General features: G+C 36.0%; 2 protein-coding genes across 2 annotated transcripts in view; both read left to right on the top strand.

Moving 5' to 3' along the window:
- Positions 1-9968, top strand: part of PTPN22 (protein tyrosine phosphatase non-receptor type 22) — an 84222-nt gene extending 74254 nt beyond the window's left edge. Inside the window, exons 20-21 of the mRNA XM_037005372.2 lie at positions 4248-4325; positions 8066-9968. Of these exons, the coding sequence (XP_036861267.2) occupies positions 4248-4325; positions 8066-8130 (143 nt within the window). The 3' untranslated portion in view covers positions 8131-9968. The remainder of the gene's footprint in view (positions 1-4247; positions 4326-8065) is intronic.
- Positions 9969-10103: 135 nt separating this feature from the next.
- RSBN1 (round spermatid basic protein 1) overlaps positions 10104-20520 on the top strand; it is a 45379-nt gene continuing 34962 nt past the window's right edge. The window contains 1 exon segment of the mRNA XM_017652029.3: positions 10104-10824. Coding sequence (XP_017507518.1) covers positions 10119-10824 — 706 coding nt within the window. The 5' untranslated portion in view covers positions 10104-10118.

Here is a 20520-nt window from a genome sequence, read left to right on the forward strand (position 1 = left end):
TCTTACATAACCACTCCATGAAAACATCAGTAATATTATTCCTAAACAGAGCCTTGCCAGGATCCAATGGCTCAGAACGGTTATCCCCCAGGCCTTGTGTGGTGCTGGGCTCCACAAGGCTAATATTGAGTAGAGTGTGAGGGGAGGGCAAGTTCCTGTTTAACAGAGAGGAATAATAGTATAATGTTTGGCACCTTCTACCCATCCTAAGGTGCTGTTATATGACTTTTATTTTAAATTCCCAGAAATCTAGCCTCAGACGTATTTTTTAAAAATAGCCACAGCAAAGCATATTGTCAAACAAATGTGTTGCTTTAATGAAGTAAGTAATGACACATTTCCATTTTTACCATATATTATTAGCAATAGAAATTTGTTTCTTACTATTTTTGCTAGATTGTAATGAAAACAAAACCCAAAGACTGTGGAAAATTATCTTAGAGATCCTTTTTCACATATAACTGCAAAGTATGTAAAACAGGGCTATATACTTTTTACAAACTTGATCCATTTGGTTAATCATCAAGGACCAAATAACTACTTGGTATTGAAAGGGTATCTCGCCGCAACCCTCCTTACCCCAGAATGACTCAGGAGAAACGGGCCCAATGCAAGAGATTTTATTACCTGAAAGAGAAAATGGCTGCCCCCAGAGAGATGGAGCAGCAGCTCGTGGGTGAGGAGGCGCGTTTTTAAGAAGTAGGGGTACGGTGTGTTCTGCGTTGGTGACTGGATCTGAAGGGGTGGGGGTCTTAGCGCGCCAGAATTGCCTTCAGGTATTATACTGGGCTTATAGGGAGGGACAAAGAGCACTGAGAAAACTTGATTTAAGCTATTGTCTAAATAAGAAAGCTGAATCTTACTGAGTTTTAATAATTCTATCTCCCTATCCATAAACATGTGCTAGTCTGCTTTGCCACCACACCTGATCTCTGAAGTCAATTGATTTCTCACCTATGATGGCTAAAGTATGATTGGAAAATGTACTCTTTCCTGTAAATTTGGTCAAATGAGAATCTAAACATTTCAAGAGGAAATTATAGTATAAAATAGGGAAAATAAAATAGCGAAAAGAAAGAAATGAGTGTCTTGAATAGCTAGCCAGATTGGTTTAATCAGTTGAGCTTATGAAACATCCAGTTTTCTTTCACTACAATAAACAACCCCCCCATACCCTTTTTTTTCCTCTGTCTCCAACCTTGTCTTAGGGATGTCAAAGTTACATAAACTTCAGGTGAATGTAGGTTGGCATAGATTCGAGATATAGTGGGACTCTTAGAAACTCTGAGTCTAATTTCTAACTAAAAACCTCCTAGATCATTCTCTAGATCCAGGTTAATTTCTATTTCTCAGCTGCTTTCATCCTCTGATCTTTTATCCTTAAATGAGGAACAAAACATGGCCCCCCAAACTGATCTTGAAGCTTTAGACTTATCTTCCTGTACTTTGAAACGTGTCCTCTTCCCCTTCCGGATGGTTCGTGACACCTGAACTCCATATGTTCTCCTGTTGGCCTGAATCTCTTACTGGTCTGTAGTTAAAGCTGGTCCTACTTTTAATGAAATTAGGATTCTTCATTTGTTATTTTAAACTAGCATCTAAGCCTAATGTCTTTCTTTCTTTCTTCATTCATTCATTCATTCATTCACCATTGAATATTCATTGAGTTCCTACTCTGGCCAGGCATTCTGCAAGACACTGGGTATATAAGGATGAACAAAACAGATATTAGGCTCTGCTTTTGTGGAGCTTAAGTCTAGTGAGGGATTCAGACATTAGGCAAATACATTCACAAATACATACATAATAACACATTGTGAAAAGCGCTGTGCAGGAAACCAAGAGGGTAATTATAAGAGTAACAAAAGAGGCCTATTTTAGAATGAGTGATCTAGGAGTCTTCAAAAAAGTGATGATTAAACCTGAGACATGAAGGAGCAGCCAGCCAGGAGCAGAACGGGGAGAAGAGCATTCCAGAGAGAGGGAATACTATATAGGAAAGCTGTGAGGTGTGAGCATGGTGTGTTGTAGGAACTCAAAGGAAGCCATCATAGCTGCAGGGTATTAAGAGAAGAAAGGATTGTAAAGTGTGGCTGAAAAGATGGTGGAGGTGGGGAAGAGGTGTTAGATCCTTATGGGTAACTTGGAGTTTATTCTAAGTGTAATGGCACATCATAAAAGAGTTTCTAGGCAGAGACGTTACATGATCTGTTTGTTAAAAATATCATTCTTGCTGATGTATGGAGAATGAATTATAGAATGACCAAGAGTTAAATCTTTCAGCCATGATGCCTGATGCCTGCTTTGGGTGGGAAACTTCCAATTTGCTCTGAAATCCTTCAGGTTCAAGTGACAGAAAACCCAATTTAAACTAGCTTAAGTAGAAAAGGGGAACGATGTAATTGAGATGTAATTTCTCAGTCTGTATCTCCTGCTTTGCTTAACTTTGTGTTAGCTCATTCATAGACAGGGTTTAACCATGTGTTTTCAGCCTTACGATGGAAAAAAAATAATCTTTCCTGGTTGCTCATGCAACAGTCTGGTGACTAGTGCTGATTGGGCCTGATTGTCTTGGTTTGGTTCATCTGCCCATCCCTAAACCAATTATTGCCAGTATATTCAATGACCTGATTAAGCAAGATAGGGTCATAACAATATTTAATAATTGTTACACTTGGAAACTGACAGAAGGAATGAGTTCAGACCTAAACAACTGTTGTGCCATGGCAACTAATCAACTGAGTTAGCCCTATTCCTAGGTCAGTTCCTTGATCTAGAGTAGTATCAGCTCCACTCTTAAGTATGGGAGCTGAATATTGGGGAGGGATGGTTTCTCCAAATTTCACTATCAGAGAAGGGAGGCATTAGTATTAGGCAGGCAACATAAATGTATCTATGACATAATGTAGTTCCACTGGAGCTGCTTTAGTTAAAAAACCAAGACATTTCAGTAAATGAGAAAAGTAAACTACAGGACAATCAGTCCTGTTATATAATAATACAACTAAGTACTTACATTAGGTTCACCCGTATGGTGTTGCTGTTTTGTTGTTGCTGTTTTGTGTAAAAAAAAAACCCCACAAAAAAGCTGTGACAAGCCAATATGCAAAATACCAGTTCCATCTGAAATGTATATGCACAATCTTTGTCTCATGTAAGAATCCAGTATTTCTTTTGGGACAATAGTTTTCTTTCTAAAGGATGTATACAACACTCAGCCCATACGTAGTATAGAAGTGATTGATATCTCCTGATCTTTCTCACTGTCACCTACTTTTTATTAATCTCTCTCCTCAGTGTCTAGCCCGCTGCTTGGCACATGGTAGGTATTCAATAAATATATACTTTAATTGAATCTGATTGAAATTCACTATGTACTTTAGTGATTGATGCTCTATCTCCAGGAAGGGGGAAGTGTTTCTAGAACCCTAGTATTAGGTATGTGTGTACAAATACATATGCAATCCTCACACAACATTCTAAAAATGTTAAAAACCAAAACAAATGAATATTTAATAATTTCTCCCTGATTATGTGCTGTTTTTGGAAAGATATGTAAACCTTAAATTATCATTTTTCACTGCTGGACAGTACATGTGCAAAATGTGGACCATGTGTTCTTGGATTGTTTTAAAAACTGGGCAGAAACTGATGTATGAATATATTAAGATGCTGGGAAGAGAAATATATTTTTAATCCTATCTATACTTAGATAAAATAGCAAAATAAAGCAACATAACAATGCTTTTGAGAGTTTCTAAGGGGCCTAGTGGGGAAATGATGGGGAAAAAAGTGGGCTACAAAGTGGAGAAAGATAATCCAGAGGTAGAGAATAATGTAAGAAAAATCACAGACTTGTGATGGATGAACTAATATGGAGAACAAATTGTTTCAAAGTATACTGAGAGTAGTTAGAGTATGCAGTAAGATAAAATCAAAAGCCAAAATGTGAATCCCTAATAAGCTGATTCACAATATAACTGATTTTGCTCCAGATGCTTTGGTGATTCTCTGTAGTGTTGGGCTTTACTCTACAATCTGTTTATGAAGAAAAGAAACTTTAAAAAATACACAAAAATAAAGTTTTAATGTCAACCCATTTTGTTTTGTTACATTTGAAGCGATGCTTATTTGGGAGTTCTAATAACTTTGGAGGAAATGTTTATTCTTAACAATTATGGGGTCTGATAAGTAGTAATCTGAATCCTTTTTCATTCTTTCCCATACATTTTTTCTTTTGATTGTAGGTATCTGTACTTCTTCCCCATCAAACAAGCCTGCAGACTCTGTTCGGTCAAGTAACTCTAGCTCCTTCCTGAATTTTGGTATGTGTGTTATTTTCCAGCAGAGTTAAAAAAATGTTTACCTAAATTACTCATTTACAATATCAGAGATACAACTTTAAATATGATTTAGGGTTGCATGTCTAGGTCCTTATATTTATATTCTTTTCCATGCAACTTAGCTTTCTATTTTTTACCTCAGCTACTTTTTAACATCTTATGTAGGACTGAATTGCCTAGTATAGGCAGAAAATAAAGCTAGGTAACCAAATAATTATGTTGGCCTGTAGTAAATGCATGTGACTAGCCAAATGAAGAAATTCTGAGATGTTGTAATAGTCTAGTTCATATCTAAGCAAAGTTATAAAAAATATGCAAGTGTGATGAAAAGAACAGCAGTTGCTACTATCAAATCTTGTATAATTCATTCAACAGTAGGAGGTGAAACAATTCAGACAATTTAAAGCAAGTACTTGTTCAATCACCCTTAAATGTAAGCTATAAACTTAATATGATTTTATATTAATCATTCTATTATTTTATGATATAAATTCATATTTTAGTATGATGATAAATTTGTCTAAGAAGTGTAGGAATTTATGTAGGCTATTACTACTAAAAATTATTAACCAAAAAACAGACCCCTTTAAAGGGTCTGGGGCACCCCCATATGGATCACTTGAGAACTGTTGCTCTATGGTGTTGTCCTCTTCCGTATGGCCAAAATTGGATTGCTGCCACATTCAGATTGCAGGTGGCAAGAAGATGAGGAAAAAAATGTGAAATAGGTGTTAAGACCAAGTGTTTTTGGTCTTAAGGCACTGGCCTGCAAGTGGCAACATTATGTCACCTCACCTTCCCTTTAGACATGTACTGTATCCAAATTGCAAGAGAGAGAAACTGGGAGATAGAATAATGCAGGGCAGACAGCTGTTATTTACAATTCTGTTAAAGAAGAAGTAAGGAAAGATTTTGGTGGACAGATAGCAATCTCTGCCACACCTGGGTTATGGTCCCTATCTTACCTTGGCAAACTATTTAACTACAACTTCTGGTGTTTGTTGGATCATAAAATTTTATATGGATTATGTTAACTCTAAGGTTTAAAATGTTATTAGAAAAATGTTATTATTCCTGTGAAATCATTTAAGAAGATTCATAGAGAATATTATATAACCTATGAAAAAAGTACCAAAGTTTGCTGGAATACAAATAAATGTTCCTTGTTTCCTTCTTTTCCCTCAGTGATACCACTTGAGTAACTCATGGCCCATCTAACTTTATAACAGCCTGTAATCTAATATGAGCATAAAATATTAGAATGCTGCCTCTATGTGATTTCTTCTCAAATATGCCTAGATTTGAATATTTTACATCAAAAGCAGCACTTAACTTTTCCATTGGCTCTCTTTCATAAGGGAGGAAAATATTGTATTCAGAAAAGTATTTAAATTCGCGAAAAAATTTTGTGCTTGATAAACATTTTTATTTTTTCTGAATTGGCCTACATACAAAAAGAAGTTAACTCAGTATTCTCAACTATTGAGAACTGATCAGTTGAAAGAGACAGAATATAGGTATTACTCAAAGTTCAGATACTTAGTACTTGCATATTATGTTCTTACATCTAGTCTCAGTCCAGTTGGGTTATAGTCCAGCTACCTGCATCAAATGGATGATTTGTGACTATTTTTGTGACTATTATTTCAAACTATTTAACCTGAAATATTTTTCCTTCTGTCTCTTTTTCTACTCAGGGAACTAAAATGTACATCAACTAGGCTGTGTATCACCAGTTTTTTTTACCACCACCATTAGTAAATGTTAGTGGCTTTCTTGTTTTTATCTTGCTTGCTTTTCCTCTTCCCCATTCTCCTTTTCTTCCAGTTCTGGTATATTTTTTTGTGGTTCAGATTTAAGTAATACTTGAGTAGTTACATTGTGCCAGGCATTGTGCTGGATGCTTTAACAAATACAGCATCTGATCCTTTCATCACATTCTGGTCCATTCTGTAAGGTATATATTTGTAGGCTGATGAAATTAAAGGTTTCCATTCTCTGTTCTCCCCTTGTATTTCAAAACTTTCATTGCTCAATTTGAGCCCGTAAAGTTACTAAGTGTAAGAGTACCTTGAAAATATACCTCCATCAAAGAAAAGTCATGTGTTGCTGAAGTGATAACCAATGTTTTCATCCTGCAAATCTTTTGAAAGTAACCCCAAAATAGCCTTCACTGCTTGTGGAAAATTTCCTTATCCTTCCTTGGGAGGGAGAAGGGGAGTGCTTGAGGGAGAGAGCGAAATAAAAATGACCAGTTACTTAGTTTTTCAAGATTGTTTATTATTGTTTTCCCCTAAGCTTTTCAAACTTAGTATTTTAGTAAATGGAGGGCTTTCTGGGTTCAAGTAGAAGTATAACTGTATTTAACGATAATTTTGTAAAGCAATAGTGCTTATTTTTGAAATTGAAATTTCCCTGTTTTTTTTTTTTTTATGGGTGGGTGTTGTGTGAGAAGATATAGATAAAGGATATTATTTAAAAGAAAACAAGCAATCCAGTTAAAAAAGTGAGCAAAGGACTTGAATAGACATTTTTCAAAAAAAGACATACACAGCCAACAGGCACATGAAAAGATGCTGGACATCACTGATCGTCAGGGAAATGCAAATCAAAACCACAGTGAGCTACCACCTCACACCTGGTAGAAAGGCCGCTATCAAGAAGGCGACATATAAGTGTCAGTGAAAGGGGAACCTTTGTGCGCTGTTGGTGAGAATGTAAATTGGTGCAGCCACTAAGGTAAACAGTATGGAAATTCCTCAAAAATTTAAAAATAGAACTATCATATCTACACCCCAGGTTCTTTGCAGCATTATTTACAATAGCTAAATGCAGAAACAACCTGAGTGTCTACTGACAGATAAAGAAATGATAAAGAAAAAAATTTTATTTCACATGTATGAACATTATTAAGCCAGAAAAAGAAGGAAATCATGCCTTTTGTGATCCTTTTGATATAGACCTTGAGGGCATTATGCCAAATAAGAAAAGTCAGATACAAAGACAAATACTGATGTTCTTACTTACATGTGTAATCTAAAAAAAGCTGAATTCATAGAAATACAGAGTAGAATGGTGATTGCCAGAGGCTGGCAGGGTTGGGGGTGGGGTTAGGGGAAATGGGGAGATGCTGGTCAAAGGGTACAAACTTCCAGTTATAATATAGTAGGTTCTGGGGATCTAATGTACAGCATGGCAACTGTATTTACAGTGCTGTATTATATACTTGAACATTAAGAAGGGTAAATCTTCAATGTAATCACCACAAAAAAATGGTAATTATGTGAGGGGATGGAAGTGTTACCTAAACTGAATGTAGTAATCATTTCATAGTATGTAGGTGTATCAAATCATCATGTTGCACACCTTAAACTTATATATATTATTTGTCAATATTATCTCCATAAAGCTGAGGAAAAAGGATATTATATGGTGAATTACCAAAGGCTACTATAACCAGGTTTCTTCATCTAATTACCACCATTATTAACTTGGTGTTCTACAAATTTAAAATGTTATCAGTATCCTATTGTTACCATGTATTAGTTTAATCACTATGCCTTTACAATCTATTACTAAACTGATCAAAGACGCTGCTGCCTACCCTTTTGAAAAAAATCCATGTACTTGCATACATTATAACACACTCTAAAGTCCAAGTATTCACTTATACAGAAAAAAAAAAACATCCTTCTCATTCAATTTTTTGTTGTCATTCCCAGGTTTTGCAAATCGTTTTTCAAAACCCAAAGGACCAAGGAACCCACCACCAACTTGGAATATTTAACACAATTTTGGAATATAGGCTGCAAGTGCATCTGCAAAAAAATCTACTAGAATAAAATAATTGCTCGGTATTTGTAATTTCAACAACAAAGATATGGTAATGTTTCAATAGCTTTTAAAAGAAAAACAATATATAAACAAGTGCTAGAAGTTTTACATTTTCATCTCAGTTTTATTGGGCTGGCAACCACAAATCAAAGTGTTTCACTTGAGTTTATATAGAGAATGCTGTATGAGAAACAATTTAAGCATGAACTGATTTTTCATTTTTGTAAGTTAGTTTTACTGTATGTTTCTACATAAATATAAACTTAAAAAGGTATATAAGAATTGGATCTCAATTAAATGTCCACCTTGCTATAATTTACTATAAAAAGGGTTTAAAAAAATCTTACTTGTGGTTGCAGTACAAAATTACCGCTTGTCACAATGACTATTCCCTGGTAGTTATTTTTGCCTAAATGAAGTATACATTGTACTCTTCCCAACAAATGTTGTGGGAATGTAGAGTAGTAAGAAAAGTTGTATTTTAAGAGAATAAAATGTAAATAGTTTAGTATTAGGATATACTAACAAAATGTTCACCTACATTTATGATAACTTATAACTGAAGTTATTCAATTACCAAATCTAGAAGAATTATCAACAAAATAGCTTTCTTCTGGTGACATTTTCCTTATTTCAAAGGTCCTATATAAACACGTGCAGCTTACATCCAAATAGCCAGAGGTACTCCTACTTAAAAATTTAGATGTCAATATGGATCTGCCTTAAAATCTTATCTTTCAAATCCAATTTTATGTAACAGTAATTTCTATTACAAAAGATTCCCCTGAGTTTTAATGATTCAACTTCATTTTAAAAAGCTTACTTAAAACTTCCAGAAAAATGAGGTATTTAAACTGTTAGTATTTTTTAGGAAGCCTAATGCTGGTGCAAACCGGATGAAATATTGTTACCTGTTTATTGTAGTACAATATATACAGTAGGTGCTCAATAAACTTTTTTGTTTTTCAACTATCTTTACTGTATTGTTAATTTAGCTGAGTATTTCTCCAGGCACTGGTGCATCAAAACACAGTGATGTTATCTGCGTACTTTATAGTAATGAATTATTTTCAAACATCTTTACCAAGGACCAAAATATTAAAAGAATCTTAGGTAAATAAAATCTAAGTTGACGAAATTGTAAATGAATTCCTGAGCAGGGACCTTGATGCAGTTACGAGTTTTGGAGCGTTCCCTGATAGACGCACTTTTCAGACTGATGCAACGTTACAGTTATAATTTGAAAAAATCCTACGAAAAAAATTTAAAACATTGTTTTCCATCTAGAATTTTTTCCTAACTGTAAGGATGACTTCGAAATAAATGATGGACTCTACCTTTATTGGCATTAGAGGGGATGCTGGGCAGCGCTCACCAGGTTCCCAGGCAGTTCTAGCACCTGCCTTGTTACGCCTGCAGCTGTAACCATAGCAATGCCCATGAAGAGGCTCAAAAAATTTCTGAATTGCAGCCTCATTAGATTTTAAAGCAAAATCGTCCTTATTTCACATATTAAGTTCCCCTTTCCTCTTCATTCACCACTTGTCCAAAATAAAAGGCAGGATATTTTTATCTCACAAAGGTTATGAGAGGAATATGAACTTTCAAAGTAAGTATGGAGACTACCTACTCCATGTAAAAATAAAGGGGCACACGAAGATAATAATGAGAACGCGCCGACAGACTCTGAAAGCCATTAACATTGTTTAGGCCGTTGAGGCGTTTGGCGGCAACTCTCCGCCCAGCGGCAGTTGCGTCGCAGCCAGAAGCGTGACTCGGCGCACGCTCTCTCCCGGCTCCTCCGCTCACCCAGCCAGGGCCTTGACGCGGGGCGCAAGGGAACTACCGCTTCCATGAGGCTCTGCGCGGCCCAGGGTGCTTTACAATAGAGCTGGGTTTGGTGAGGCTTGCGGAGAAAGCGCCGGAACTGCCGCTTCCGGCATGTTCAGCATCGGATGAAGAACGGCCGAGAAGCGGAGGGCGGGGGCGAGACTCCAATGCCCAGCGGGCCGTGCGCGGGCGGCGCTTGCGCGATACGCGGACGGGGGGGCGGTCGGGCCATTTAAATGTGTGTTTGTGGGTGAAATGGCTGCGCAGGTCGGAGCAGTGCGCGTAGTACGGGCGGTGGCGGCGCAGGAGGAGCCGGACAAAGAAGGGAAAGAGAAACCCCAGGCTGGGGTCTCGCCGCGGGGAGTGAAGCGGCAGCGCCGGGCGAGCAGTGGGGGATCTCAGGAGAAGCGGGGGCGGCCGAGCCAGGACCCCCCTCTCGCTCCCCCTCACCGGCGTCGTCGCAGCCGCCAACATCCCGGGCCGCTGCCGCCAGCGAATGCTGCCCCAACCGTCCCAGGCCCTGTTGAGCCTCTGCTCCTGCCGCCTCCGCCGCCACCTTCGCTGGCACCCGCTGGGCCCGCTGTTGCTGCCCCGCTCCCGGCCCCAGGCACCTCGGCCCTCTTCACCTTCTCGCCCCTGACGGTGAGCGCGGGCGGGCCCAAGCATAAGGGCCACAAGGAGCGGCACAAGCACCATCACCACCGCGGCTCCGATGGCGACCCCGGCTCCTGCGTTCCTGGCGATTTCAAGCACAAGGACAAGCAGGAAAACGGCGAGAGGACTGGAGGGGTTCCTGTGATGAAGGCCCCCAAGAGAGGTGAGAGCAGGTGAACTGCCCCGAGGTTGGGCTCTAGGTCTCTCAGTTCCGATGTCCCGCCCTTAAGCACTGAAAGACACCAAACCCTTGCTTACCTCCTGCTGCTCTACTCCCGTGCGCCCACTGGGGTGGACTCTGCATTTCAAACCGACCGTTGACAATAGTCTAACCTACTTGAGGCTCCTCGCTTCGAGGCCGATCTGTCAGTACTAACCCCTTACCAGTATCCCCCACGCACTACCCCCAGCCTTTACCAACGTTTGTTTTCAAATTTGCCAGGGTTTCCTCGTCGCGCGGTCCTCAGCGTAGGATTAGTAACTGGGGTATTTAAAAACTGCTTTTATAAACTAAAGGTTTGTCGCTAAAATCCTTTCTTCCTTTTTTCCTTGATGTAATGCGTTAATACTCAGTCTCTGTTTCTCCCAAATATTCATGGCTATGGTTTGATGATTTAATGAGTTTGAATTCTTCCAGAGGTTAGTCCACTCACTGGTTACCTTAGCTTCTGCAGCGTAAAATATCAAACGCAGTTTATGTTGGTTTTTTTTAATCTGGAGGTAACAATCATTTTTAATTTTCATACGGAATTTTGATTCTCAGAAAAGAGGTGGGGGGAGGGTTTTCTCTCCCCTTTGAAACTAGGAAACAGGACCAACTGTGCCTTTGAAAAGTAAGACGTGCGCGGAAGTAGACGGTAAAGAATTCCAATTGCAGTTTATTTTGTTTGGCACAACAAATTGAAAATTTATTTAATTCCAGCACACTCAGTGAAATTATGAATATTTAACCCAGAAAGTTTACGACTACCTAATTAAGTGTGGGTTTTAGAAAAAAAATAAGATTGGCCAGAATTGGTGTCTTCCTATGCCCAAGTAAGCCGTTGTGTTTATGTCTATAAGAAGTGGGGTGAGGGGTATGAGTTTTGATAAAGCCATGTGTTTGTACTTTGTATATGATTTTATGTAATTGATTAATTTTTTCTCAAGATTTTAAGATACTTAAGTGTTTCTTAACACTAGGCCAGTTATTACACTTTAAATAACCAGTCTTTCAATCTAAAGTTTTGTGAGTCTTGAATTCCTTCAAGTATTTTGGTTTTCAAGCTTATCATATTTGGCGTGCGTGTGTGCGTGAGTGTGGTGCTACTTCCAGATAGTGCAGTTTGTTACAAATATTTGCTCAGTACGTATTTATTTCATTGAATTAAGTCTTTCTTTGGTAGTATCCGTATCTTATCCTCAGGAATAGAAATGTGGCAGCCTGACAAGAATGCCAGTTTCCACCACCAGTCTCTTATTTTTGCCCTTTTTTCTCACTTTCTCAGTTCATGTCTGTGTGTGTATGTGTTGACCATACAGAGCTCGAGAGAATCTTGAGATTATCCAATTCAAGTTTGTATTGTAGAAGAGGAAACTGAGGCCCAAAGTAGTGAAGAGACTTGTCTGATCAAGTCACAGTTGATTAGCACCACCTATAAAAATTAAAAAGTTTTTCTTTTAATGAATCACTGGCAAAGTAGGGAGTAGAGTTCAGGTCTCCTGAATCCCAGTTCAAGCTTCATTCCCCAGCTGCATATGGTTGCTTTCTCTTTTTGCTATTTTTTCCACTTCTTTGCTTACCTTTTTCCCTTGCCTTGACCTCAGAGTGGCAGTAGTCAGCCTTATCAAAAAATTTTCACCCAGCCCCCTTTTATAGGGGTATAGTGGCAATTACATGTATAACTCACAGCGTGGCTTCTCTGAGGATTGGGCAGGCCCATATTCTTCAAAAAACAAAAACCTTTAGCCTAGTGTCTGGCAGAACTTCTCTAATAATGGAAATATTTTATTATCTGTTCTGTCCAATAAGGCAGCCATTAGTCATATGTGGCCCTTGAGCCAACTTGAAAACTTGAAAGGTGGCTAGTGTGATTGAAGAACTGAATTTTTTATTTAAATAGTTTATAATTAAATAGTTTGGCTAGAGGCCACCACATTGACAACACAGCTTGAAGCATTTGTAGTTTGCCAATATGTGAAGCAGAGAACAGGATTAAGATTAAGTCATTTAAATATTTTTCCTTTTTGTTGAGATACATTTGGTGTATATATTAGTTTCAGGTGTACAATATAATGATTCAATGTATATATTGTGAAATGATTGCTACAAGTCTAGTTTAAACATTTTGACTTTTGAATGAGAGACTCTTGGATTATATATTCTGGGGGAAGGGTTCCCTGAGCAAATACATTGAGGGAAAAACCATGTATCATAGCCTTCTAAACACGCATTTTAAAAGTTCTGAGAACCCTACGGAGGATAAACTGGTTTAACCTTGTTTAGTCCAAGCTTTTGCACACTCTTTGAAGGATACCTTTTTTGTCCCCACTGAACATCTTTATACTTGATACAGTGATATGCAGGAGGCATGTCTCTGGAGTCAATCTGAGTCTAAGTCATGGCTTGACCACTCACTGTGTGACCATGAACAAATTGACTTTAACCTCCTTCAGCTTCAGTTTTCCTCTGTAAAATGGGGTTGTTGTATTTCTTTTATAAAATGTTATGTGGATTAAGTGGGGGAATAATATGGAAAGCACTTAAAGTATCATAGTAGGTACTGTTAAAACTTTTATTATTTTATTGTGCTTGGCCCTTGAAACAACTCTTAAGATTAATAAGGAGTCTCTACACTCTTGTTATTTACAGAGCTATGTCTTCTCTTCCCTTTTCCTCAGATTTTCAGAAACTCTTTTAACTTTATTTTGAGGTAATTATATAGTCACAGGAAATTGCAAAAATAGTAGAGATGTCCTTACCCTTTGCTGTTTTCCCCTGATGGTTACATTTTACATAACTGTTGTATAATGCCAACACCAGGAGATTGACATTGGTACAACCCAGTGTGTGTATAGTTCTGTGCCACTAAAAATCAGCTGTAGATTAACCTAACCACTGCTGCAATCAAGATACACAACTATTCCATCACTATGAAGATCTCCCTTGTGCTATTCGTTTATAATCTTAGGCACCTCCTATGTATCCCCACCTTCTCTAACCTTTAGCAACCACTAATCTGTTCTCCAACTCTGTAATTTTGTCATTTTGAGACTGTTGTCGAAATGGAATAATACACTATGTGATATTTTGAGTTTTTTTTCCCCCACTCAGCATTATGTTCTTGAGATCCATTCGAGTTGTATGTATCAATAGCTCACTTCTTTTCATTGCTGAGTAGTAGTCTGCATTGCATCTATGTCACAGTTTAACCATTCACCTATATTGAAGGACATCTTGGTTGTTTCCACTGTGGCTATTATGAATAAAATTTCTGTGAATACTCATGTTCAGGTTTTTGAGTGGATATAAATTTTCTGGGAAAGAAATTACTGGATCATATGGTAAATATATGATTTAGTTCTCTTTATAATTTTTGTAAAGGTATTGCCAGTTTTCTATAATATCTGAATTATTTTACAATCATATCTGAAGTGTATCAGAGATCCACTTTCTCTACATCCTTACCAGGATGTGGTATTGTTACTATTTTACTGATTCTATTTTTAATAGGTGTGTAGTGATAACTCATTTAAGTTGCATTTCCCCAGAGCTAGTGATACTTAACATCTTTTGATGTCATCATTTGCCGTCCATATATCTTCATCAGTAAAATGATATGTCTTTTTATGTCTTTTGCCCATTTCTAATTGAATTTGTTGGTTTTTAATATTAAGTTTTGAGAATTGTTTATATATTACAGATACAAATTCTTTGTCAGATACGTAGTTCGTAGATATTTTCTCCCACTATGTTGCTTGTCTTTCCATCCTTGTAATAGGGTCTTTCACAGAGCAGAACTTTTATTAAATTTTGATGAAGTCCAGTTTACTGATTTTTTTTCTTTTATGGGAAATGCTTTTAGTATAATGTCTAAAGTCCCAAGATCCTAGGTCCCAAAGACTTTGTTTTTTTTCCTAAAATTTTTATAATTTTAACTTTAACATTTGAATTTATGATCCATTTGAGTTAATTTTGTATAAGATGAAAGGTTTAGGTCAAGGTGAATTTTTTTTTTTTTGCCTATGTGTATTCAGTTGGTGCAGCAATTGAATGAAAAAACTATTTTGTTGAAAAGACTGTTCTTCCTCCATTGAATTACTTTTGCACCTTTGTCATAAATTAGTTCCACTGCTTATTTTTGTACAGCCTGTTGGCTTAGAATGGTTTTTACACTTCAAGTGGTTGAAAAAGCCCATGAGGTGTGAAAATCATATGAAATTCAAACTCAGTGTTCTAATTAAAGTTTTATTGGAACACCACTCTGCTCATTCCGATGTATCATCTATAATAGTTTTTACACTGCAATAGCAGAGTAGAGTAGTTGAGACAGACCCAATGGCCTGTAAAGCTTACTGTCTGGCTCTTTATAGAAAAATTTTGCTGTCCCCTGAGGTAGATGTTTCAGCTGAGAGACATGTTCCTGTACACTAGTCCAATAGTACTCAGTCCAAATTCATGTATGTTATTCATAAATTTCAGATTCCAGATGTTTGGAGTTGCGTGAAACAAAAATTTAATCTGTAAATGCTAAGGTAAATTTGCTTCATAGGAAATAAAGTGATTTTTGAAGAGTTAAAGTAACATGCTTAAAGTTTTCTACTTATTAAGTTATAGAGCCTAATCTAGAACCCATTTTTTTTAACTCATGGTCTGGTTGGTTTTCACTTTCCACCAAGCACATTTGGATTGTTAGTTAATAAAGAGATGTTAGAATGTTTTTATTTCTTAAAAGCAACAGGTTTGAGTCTTAATTAAACTGATGGTTATCTGTATCTTTTGAAATCTTAATTTTTTTTCTCTTTCCTAACACTCATAAAAAGCACAGAACAAACTTCTCAGAAAAACCCATCAAAAAGAAGTAATGCTTCTTTTTAACTTCTTGGTTAGTAAATATATTACTTCAGTAAAATTTTAATGTTCTTTAAGAGGAAGAGGCATTGATTGCCATACCTGTCTTCTCCATTGTCATCAAATATCAGGGTTGTTCATAAATATTCCCTTCTCAACATTTTTTCATCTTTGACCAACTGCCCAGCTTCTGTCCCTAAGTCGCACAACTAAATGAAAATTTCTGTGATGTCGGAAAGTTATTGGCAGGAATTTTAAATCCATAAATCGTTGATTGTTTTTGGTGATAAGAATAGGAAATTATTTTGGGTTTGTACAGAGAACTGAAATTGATAATTTCATTTATCAGAGCAACAACTTCAGGGACTAATTTTTCCTCACTCATCCAGAAAGAGGCAAAAAAAAAAAAAGCTTATAAGGGCATGAAAATTTTTGCATAACATAAGTAATGGCATCTTTGTGATCATGCAGAGTTATGTAGTGGACATTTAGTACAATATTTGTTGAATGAAGTAGTGCTCCCTTTATTGGAGGTTCTTCCAGGCTGTCTTAAGTCTGCTAATTCTAACTAGATAATTATAGTTGATGATCTAATGGGAGTATTGCAGAGAGGAGTTGATAGAAAAGGCAAAAAGGAAGAGACTGTAGTCTAGTGTGGTGGAGGAGCTTAAGTTTTGCAGTCAGACAGTTGAGAGTTTGAATCTTGGTTGTCACCTAACTTTGTGACCTAATCTAAGTGATAGTAGATATTTATCTACTTCATGGTTTGTTTGAGGATTAAAATGAGGTAACCTGTATGATCTCCAGCAGATACTAGGTGAATAATAGTTTTCTTCCTTCTTTAAGATATCTTTTTTTCTTTTTATTTTCTCTGTGGTACACTGCATTGTACTCTAGATTGGTAATTTCTAGCTCTAGTTTTGGTATCCCAGAGTTATTGCCAGTTACTTCAAAGAATGTTATCAAATACTACTATTATGAAAATACAAAGATGGTGAGCACTTACTGTGTGTCACATACTGGGATGAGGACTTACAGTCCTTGTCTCATTTACTCCTTATAGTAACTCTGAGATTTTAATATGAGAAAATTAAAATTTAAAGAGATTTATGAGCTTGCCCAGAGCCCTTAGTAAGCAGTAGAGCTGGGACATTAAACTAGGTCTGCTCAACTGTGAAGCACCTGTTCTTAAATAGCACACTGCTGCCTCTACAATTCACCTATTTTGGGGTAATAATGATAGTTAACATCATGTATTGAATATTTGTTTTGTTCTGTGACTATTGTAAGTACTTGTATGCTTTGTTTCATTCATTTACCCTGCACACTGATTTTATGCGGAGGCACTGTTACTTTCCCCCATTTTACCAGTGAGCAGGAAGGTACAGAGAAAATAACTTGAAAATAGTAAAACCGTTAGAAGTGGTAGGACAGGAATTTGAATCTTGCCAGCTTCTCTGAAACACTAATTTAGAGGGGGGTAAAATAAGGCAATGTTATAAACATACAATGATGTTAAATTATGGCTTTTGAAATGAGCAATTTTTTGTTTTTCCTTTTTAGTCAGGTTTTTATATAGAATCGAAAGAACTCTTGAGATCAACCAGAACTTCTTTTCAGAAAACAACCTTAGCTTTTTTCTTTATTATGATTAACAAAATATAAGCAATTGCAGTTTTGTTTTTGCTTATTTACCATTATTTTTAGGAATTGAGGATATTGCATGGTCTTTTTTTGGTTCTAAGCTATAATTCAAGTGTAAGAAAATGTCATGAAAAGGTAATTTTACATTAATGAAAACTATCAATAGTGATATGAATAAATTGTTATTGGATAGTTGATAATATTGATAGTAGCACATATGAGGATTTTATTGATGGTGTTATATTAATCTAGTTATAGTTTTGGTGACCTTTTTTAAAATAGCAATTTGTCTCAGATGAATGCCTGTGTATTCCTCTGTAGAATTATATGCTTCTCTTTATATTTAATCTCATGATTTGACATGTGAAAGCTTTCCTTAATTACAGGTATGGTGTAGTTTGGCTCTTTATAAAAGAACTGATATTAATAACTTTGAGCTTTTTCTCTGTAGGGTAGTACTCAAAATGAACTCCTGAATATGTTCTCTGTTGGGAAGTTAAAACACTCCACCAGAAATGGAAAGATTGTGAAGACTTTAGATACTGACTTAAAAAAAAATCGAGATGCAGTTGACATAGCACATTGAGATGCAATTGACATATCACATTGTATACCTCAGGGTATAATAACATACTGATTTGATAATTTATATGGAAAGGACATTTTTAAGTAACGTTTTTAATTCAAGGCAAGGCAACCTCTATGTCATTCTCATAAAGCAGCAGTGGCTAACTTATAATAATAATAATAATCTTTAACAACTGTGTATGTATGCCATTCTCAGTAGTTGTCACCACAATAATTCAGAAATAAATTTTGTTGATTCATGGAAATTCGTTAACTAGTATGAAAAAATAGTCTCAAATTTCTCTGAAAACAAAAGCTAGCTTTCTATATCTCAGCCTTAGATTAGGAAAACAGGATTAGTTAGGAGGTAGATTTATTTCATATTTTATTTATTTTTAAATATTTCATGTTTTATTCATACTCATTTCTTAGAATATGAAATTCATTTCATATTATAAACTTATGTTGAAATACGAGATTATGCAATTTAAGGTCCTTTTCATTTCCTTACACAGTGTTTTTTTGAAATGAGTCATACTGGACTAATTGAATGGTTCTCACATAAATGAGTTTTGGAATAAAAACCACAGAGACTTGGCCATATTAGGAATATCATTGGTAAGCTGATAGTAATATAGAAAATGTGTTACAATTAAGGCAGCTCCTTCTTCGTGTTAATTTCAGTGGCAGATCTAGGTCACAATTCATCTTCTGCATTCCACATACCTCCTTTGAAGCTTAAAATAACAGGAACTATTATTCAGAGGTATTTTCTTTCCTTTTTTTCTATGAAATTGCTAAAACACTTAGCAGAAGGTAATTAAATTACTGTTTTAAAATTAGTTTGACCTTTAATGTCGTTAACATTTAGTTGCTTGGGAGAATTGCCTAAATTACTGATTTGATTATGTGAAAGTATTTAGATTAATTTTATTTGGTAAGAAATATAAATGTTTTAACAAATTCTCAAAGATTTAGTTGCATAGTAAATAAAAGATTGCTTTTTCTCTTGCCAATTGAAGCAGTCTGATAACATGCATATTTTGGTGTGTGATCTCAGCTTAATTATATGTTTGCAAATGAAGGGTTTTCTTTTTGTTGTTTAAAAGCAAATGCTAAACAGAATTAAAGTCATTTGGTATCTGTACAACTTTAGTCTTTGACCTGCACTTTTGAATATTTTCTGAAGATGGTTTCATAACTTTTAATGTCTGGTGATATAGAATGATTTGGTATAGCATCCTGTAACTGTCACATACTTACATATTATACACCAAGTAAATTCTTTGCTATAAGATTTATTTAACTTGTTCTTCTTAGATTTAATAATTGGATTAATTATCTGTCTTAATGAGTTATAATGAATTACTAACAATGAAGTACTTGAATCATACTAGAAATACTACTGTTGGGTAGATAAATTCTGTACAGTAAATACCACACCAAGCTTGAAGGTGGTCAGGACTACACCTGGTATTTAATCCTAAAAATTTCCTGATAGGAATTTTTTCCAACTAGTAAATAAAAGATGCCATTCTATTTTAGGTTTGTCATCCATGCTAATCCTTTAAAAATAAAAAAAAATATTTTTAATTATAAAAGTGATATATATTTATTGTAGAAAGTTAGAAAATACAAATGAGCAATACAGATAAAAGGTAGACATTTTAATCCTACCAGTGCAGATAACGACCATTAACACTTTGGTATATATTTCTCTGGATATATTTGTGTTGTATATATGCAAAACATATAGATCAGACTTTTTCCTCTCTTCAATCCTTTGCTTCTCCCTGGAATATTTTTACCTAGAAAACATGCCTGGCTTGTCTTACTGTTTAGGACTTTGCCTAAATGTCCCCTTCCAAAAAGAGCTTCCCCAGCATCTAGAGTAGCCTACTGATACTTGCTTTTTCTTGTGCAACTAGATTGTAAGGTTCAGAAGTAGGGATTGTGGCTGTCTTAGTCAATGCCATATTCCTAGTGCCCGGAAGTATGCCTGGCATATAGTAAGTACTTAATAGTTGTTTGAGTGAATGAAATAAAAATGAGGTCAGATTATACATGTATTAGATAGATGCTCTGGAAAGAAAAGTTAAGATATATGTCACTTACCTTAGATTGCTTACAGTCTATAGGAAAGGTGGGAAATGAAACACATACTATACAGAATGTGTAAGTGATATGATGGGGAGGTAAGTACTCAGGAAGCATATAGTACGCTATCCACATTGGGTGGGAAAGAGTTGCTAGAGAAGGCTTTCTGGAAGAGTGACAATGTAAGCATTCTGTAACCTTGTAATTGGGCAGTTCTTTTCATCTGTAGTATAATTCATAATGGCTGGACAGTATTTTATTAGTATGTAAGCACCAGAGTTTTATATTCTTTTATTACATATGTAGGGGAGTCCCTAAGTGATACTTTCACGGATATCTTTGTGTATCTTCATTTATTTTCTTAGGTAATTTTTATGTGTTAGTTGACTTCTGGGTAATATTTTCAAGCCTTTTTGTACATATCCATTTTGCAGGGCAACAAATATCTTGCCATGAAAGTTGTACCAGTTTATACTTATAGCAACAGTATGTGAGAATATT

This window comes from Manis javanica, chromosome 4, assembly GCF_040802235.1.
Source record: "Manis javanica isolate MJ-LG chromosome 4, MJ_LKY, whole genome shotgun sequence".
Taxonomy (NCBI): domain Eukaryota; kingdom Metazoa; phylum Chordata; class Mammalia; order Pholidota; family Manidae; genus Manis; species Manis javanica.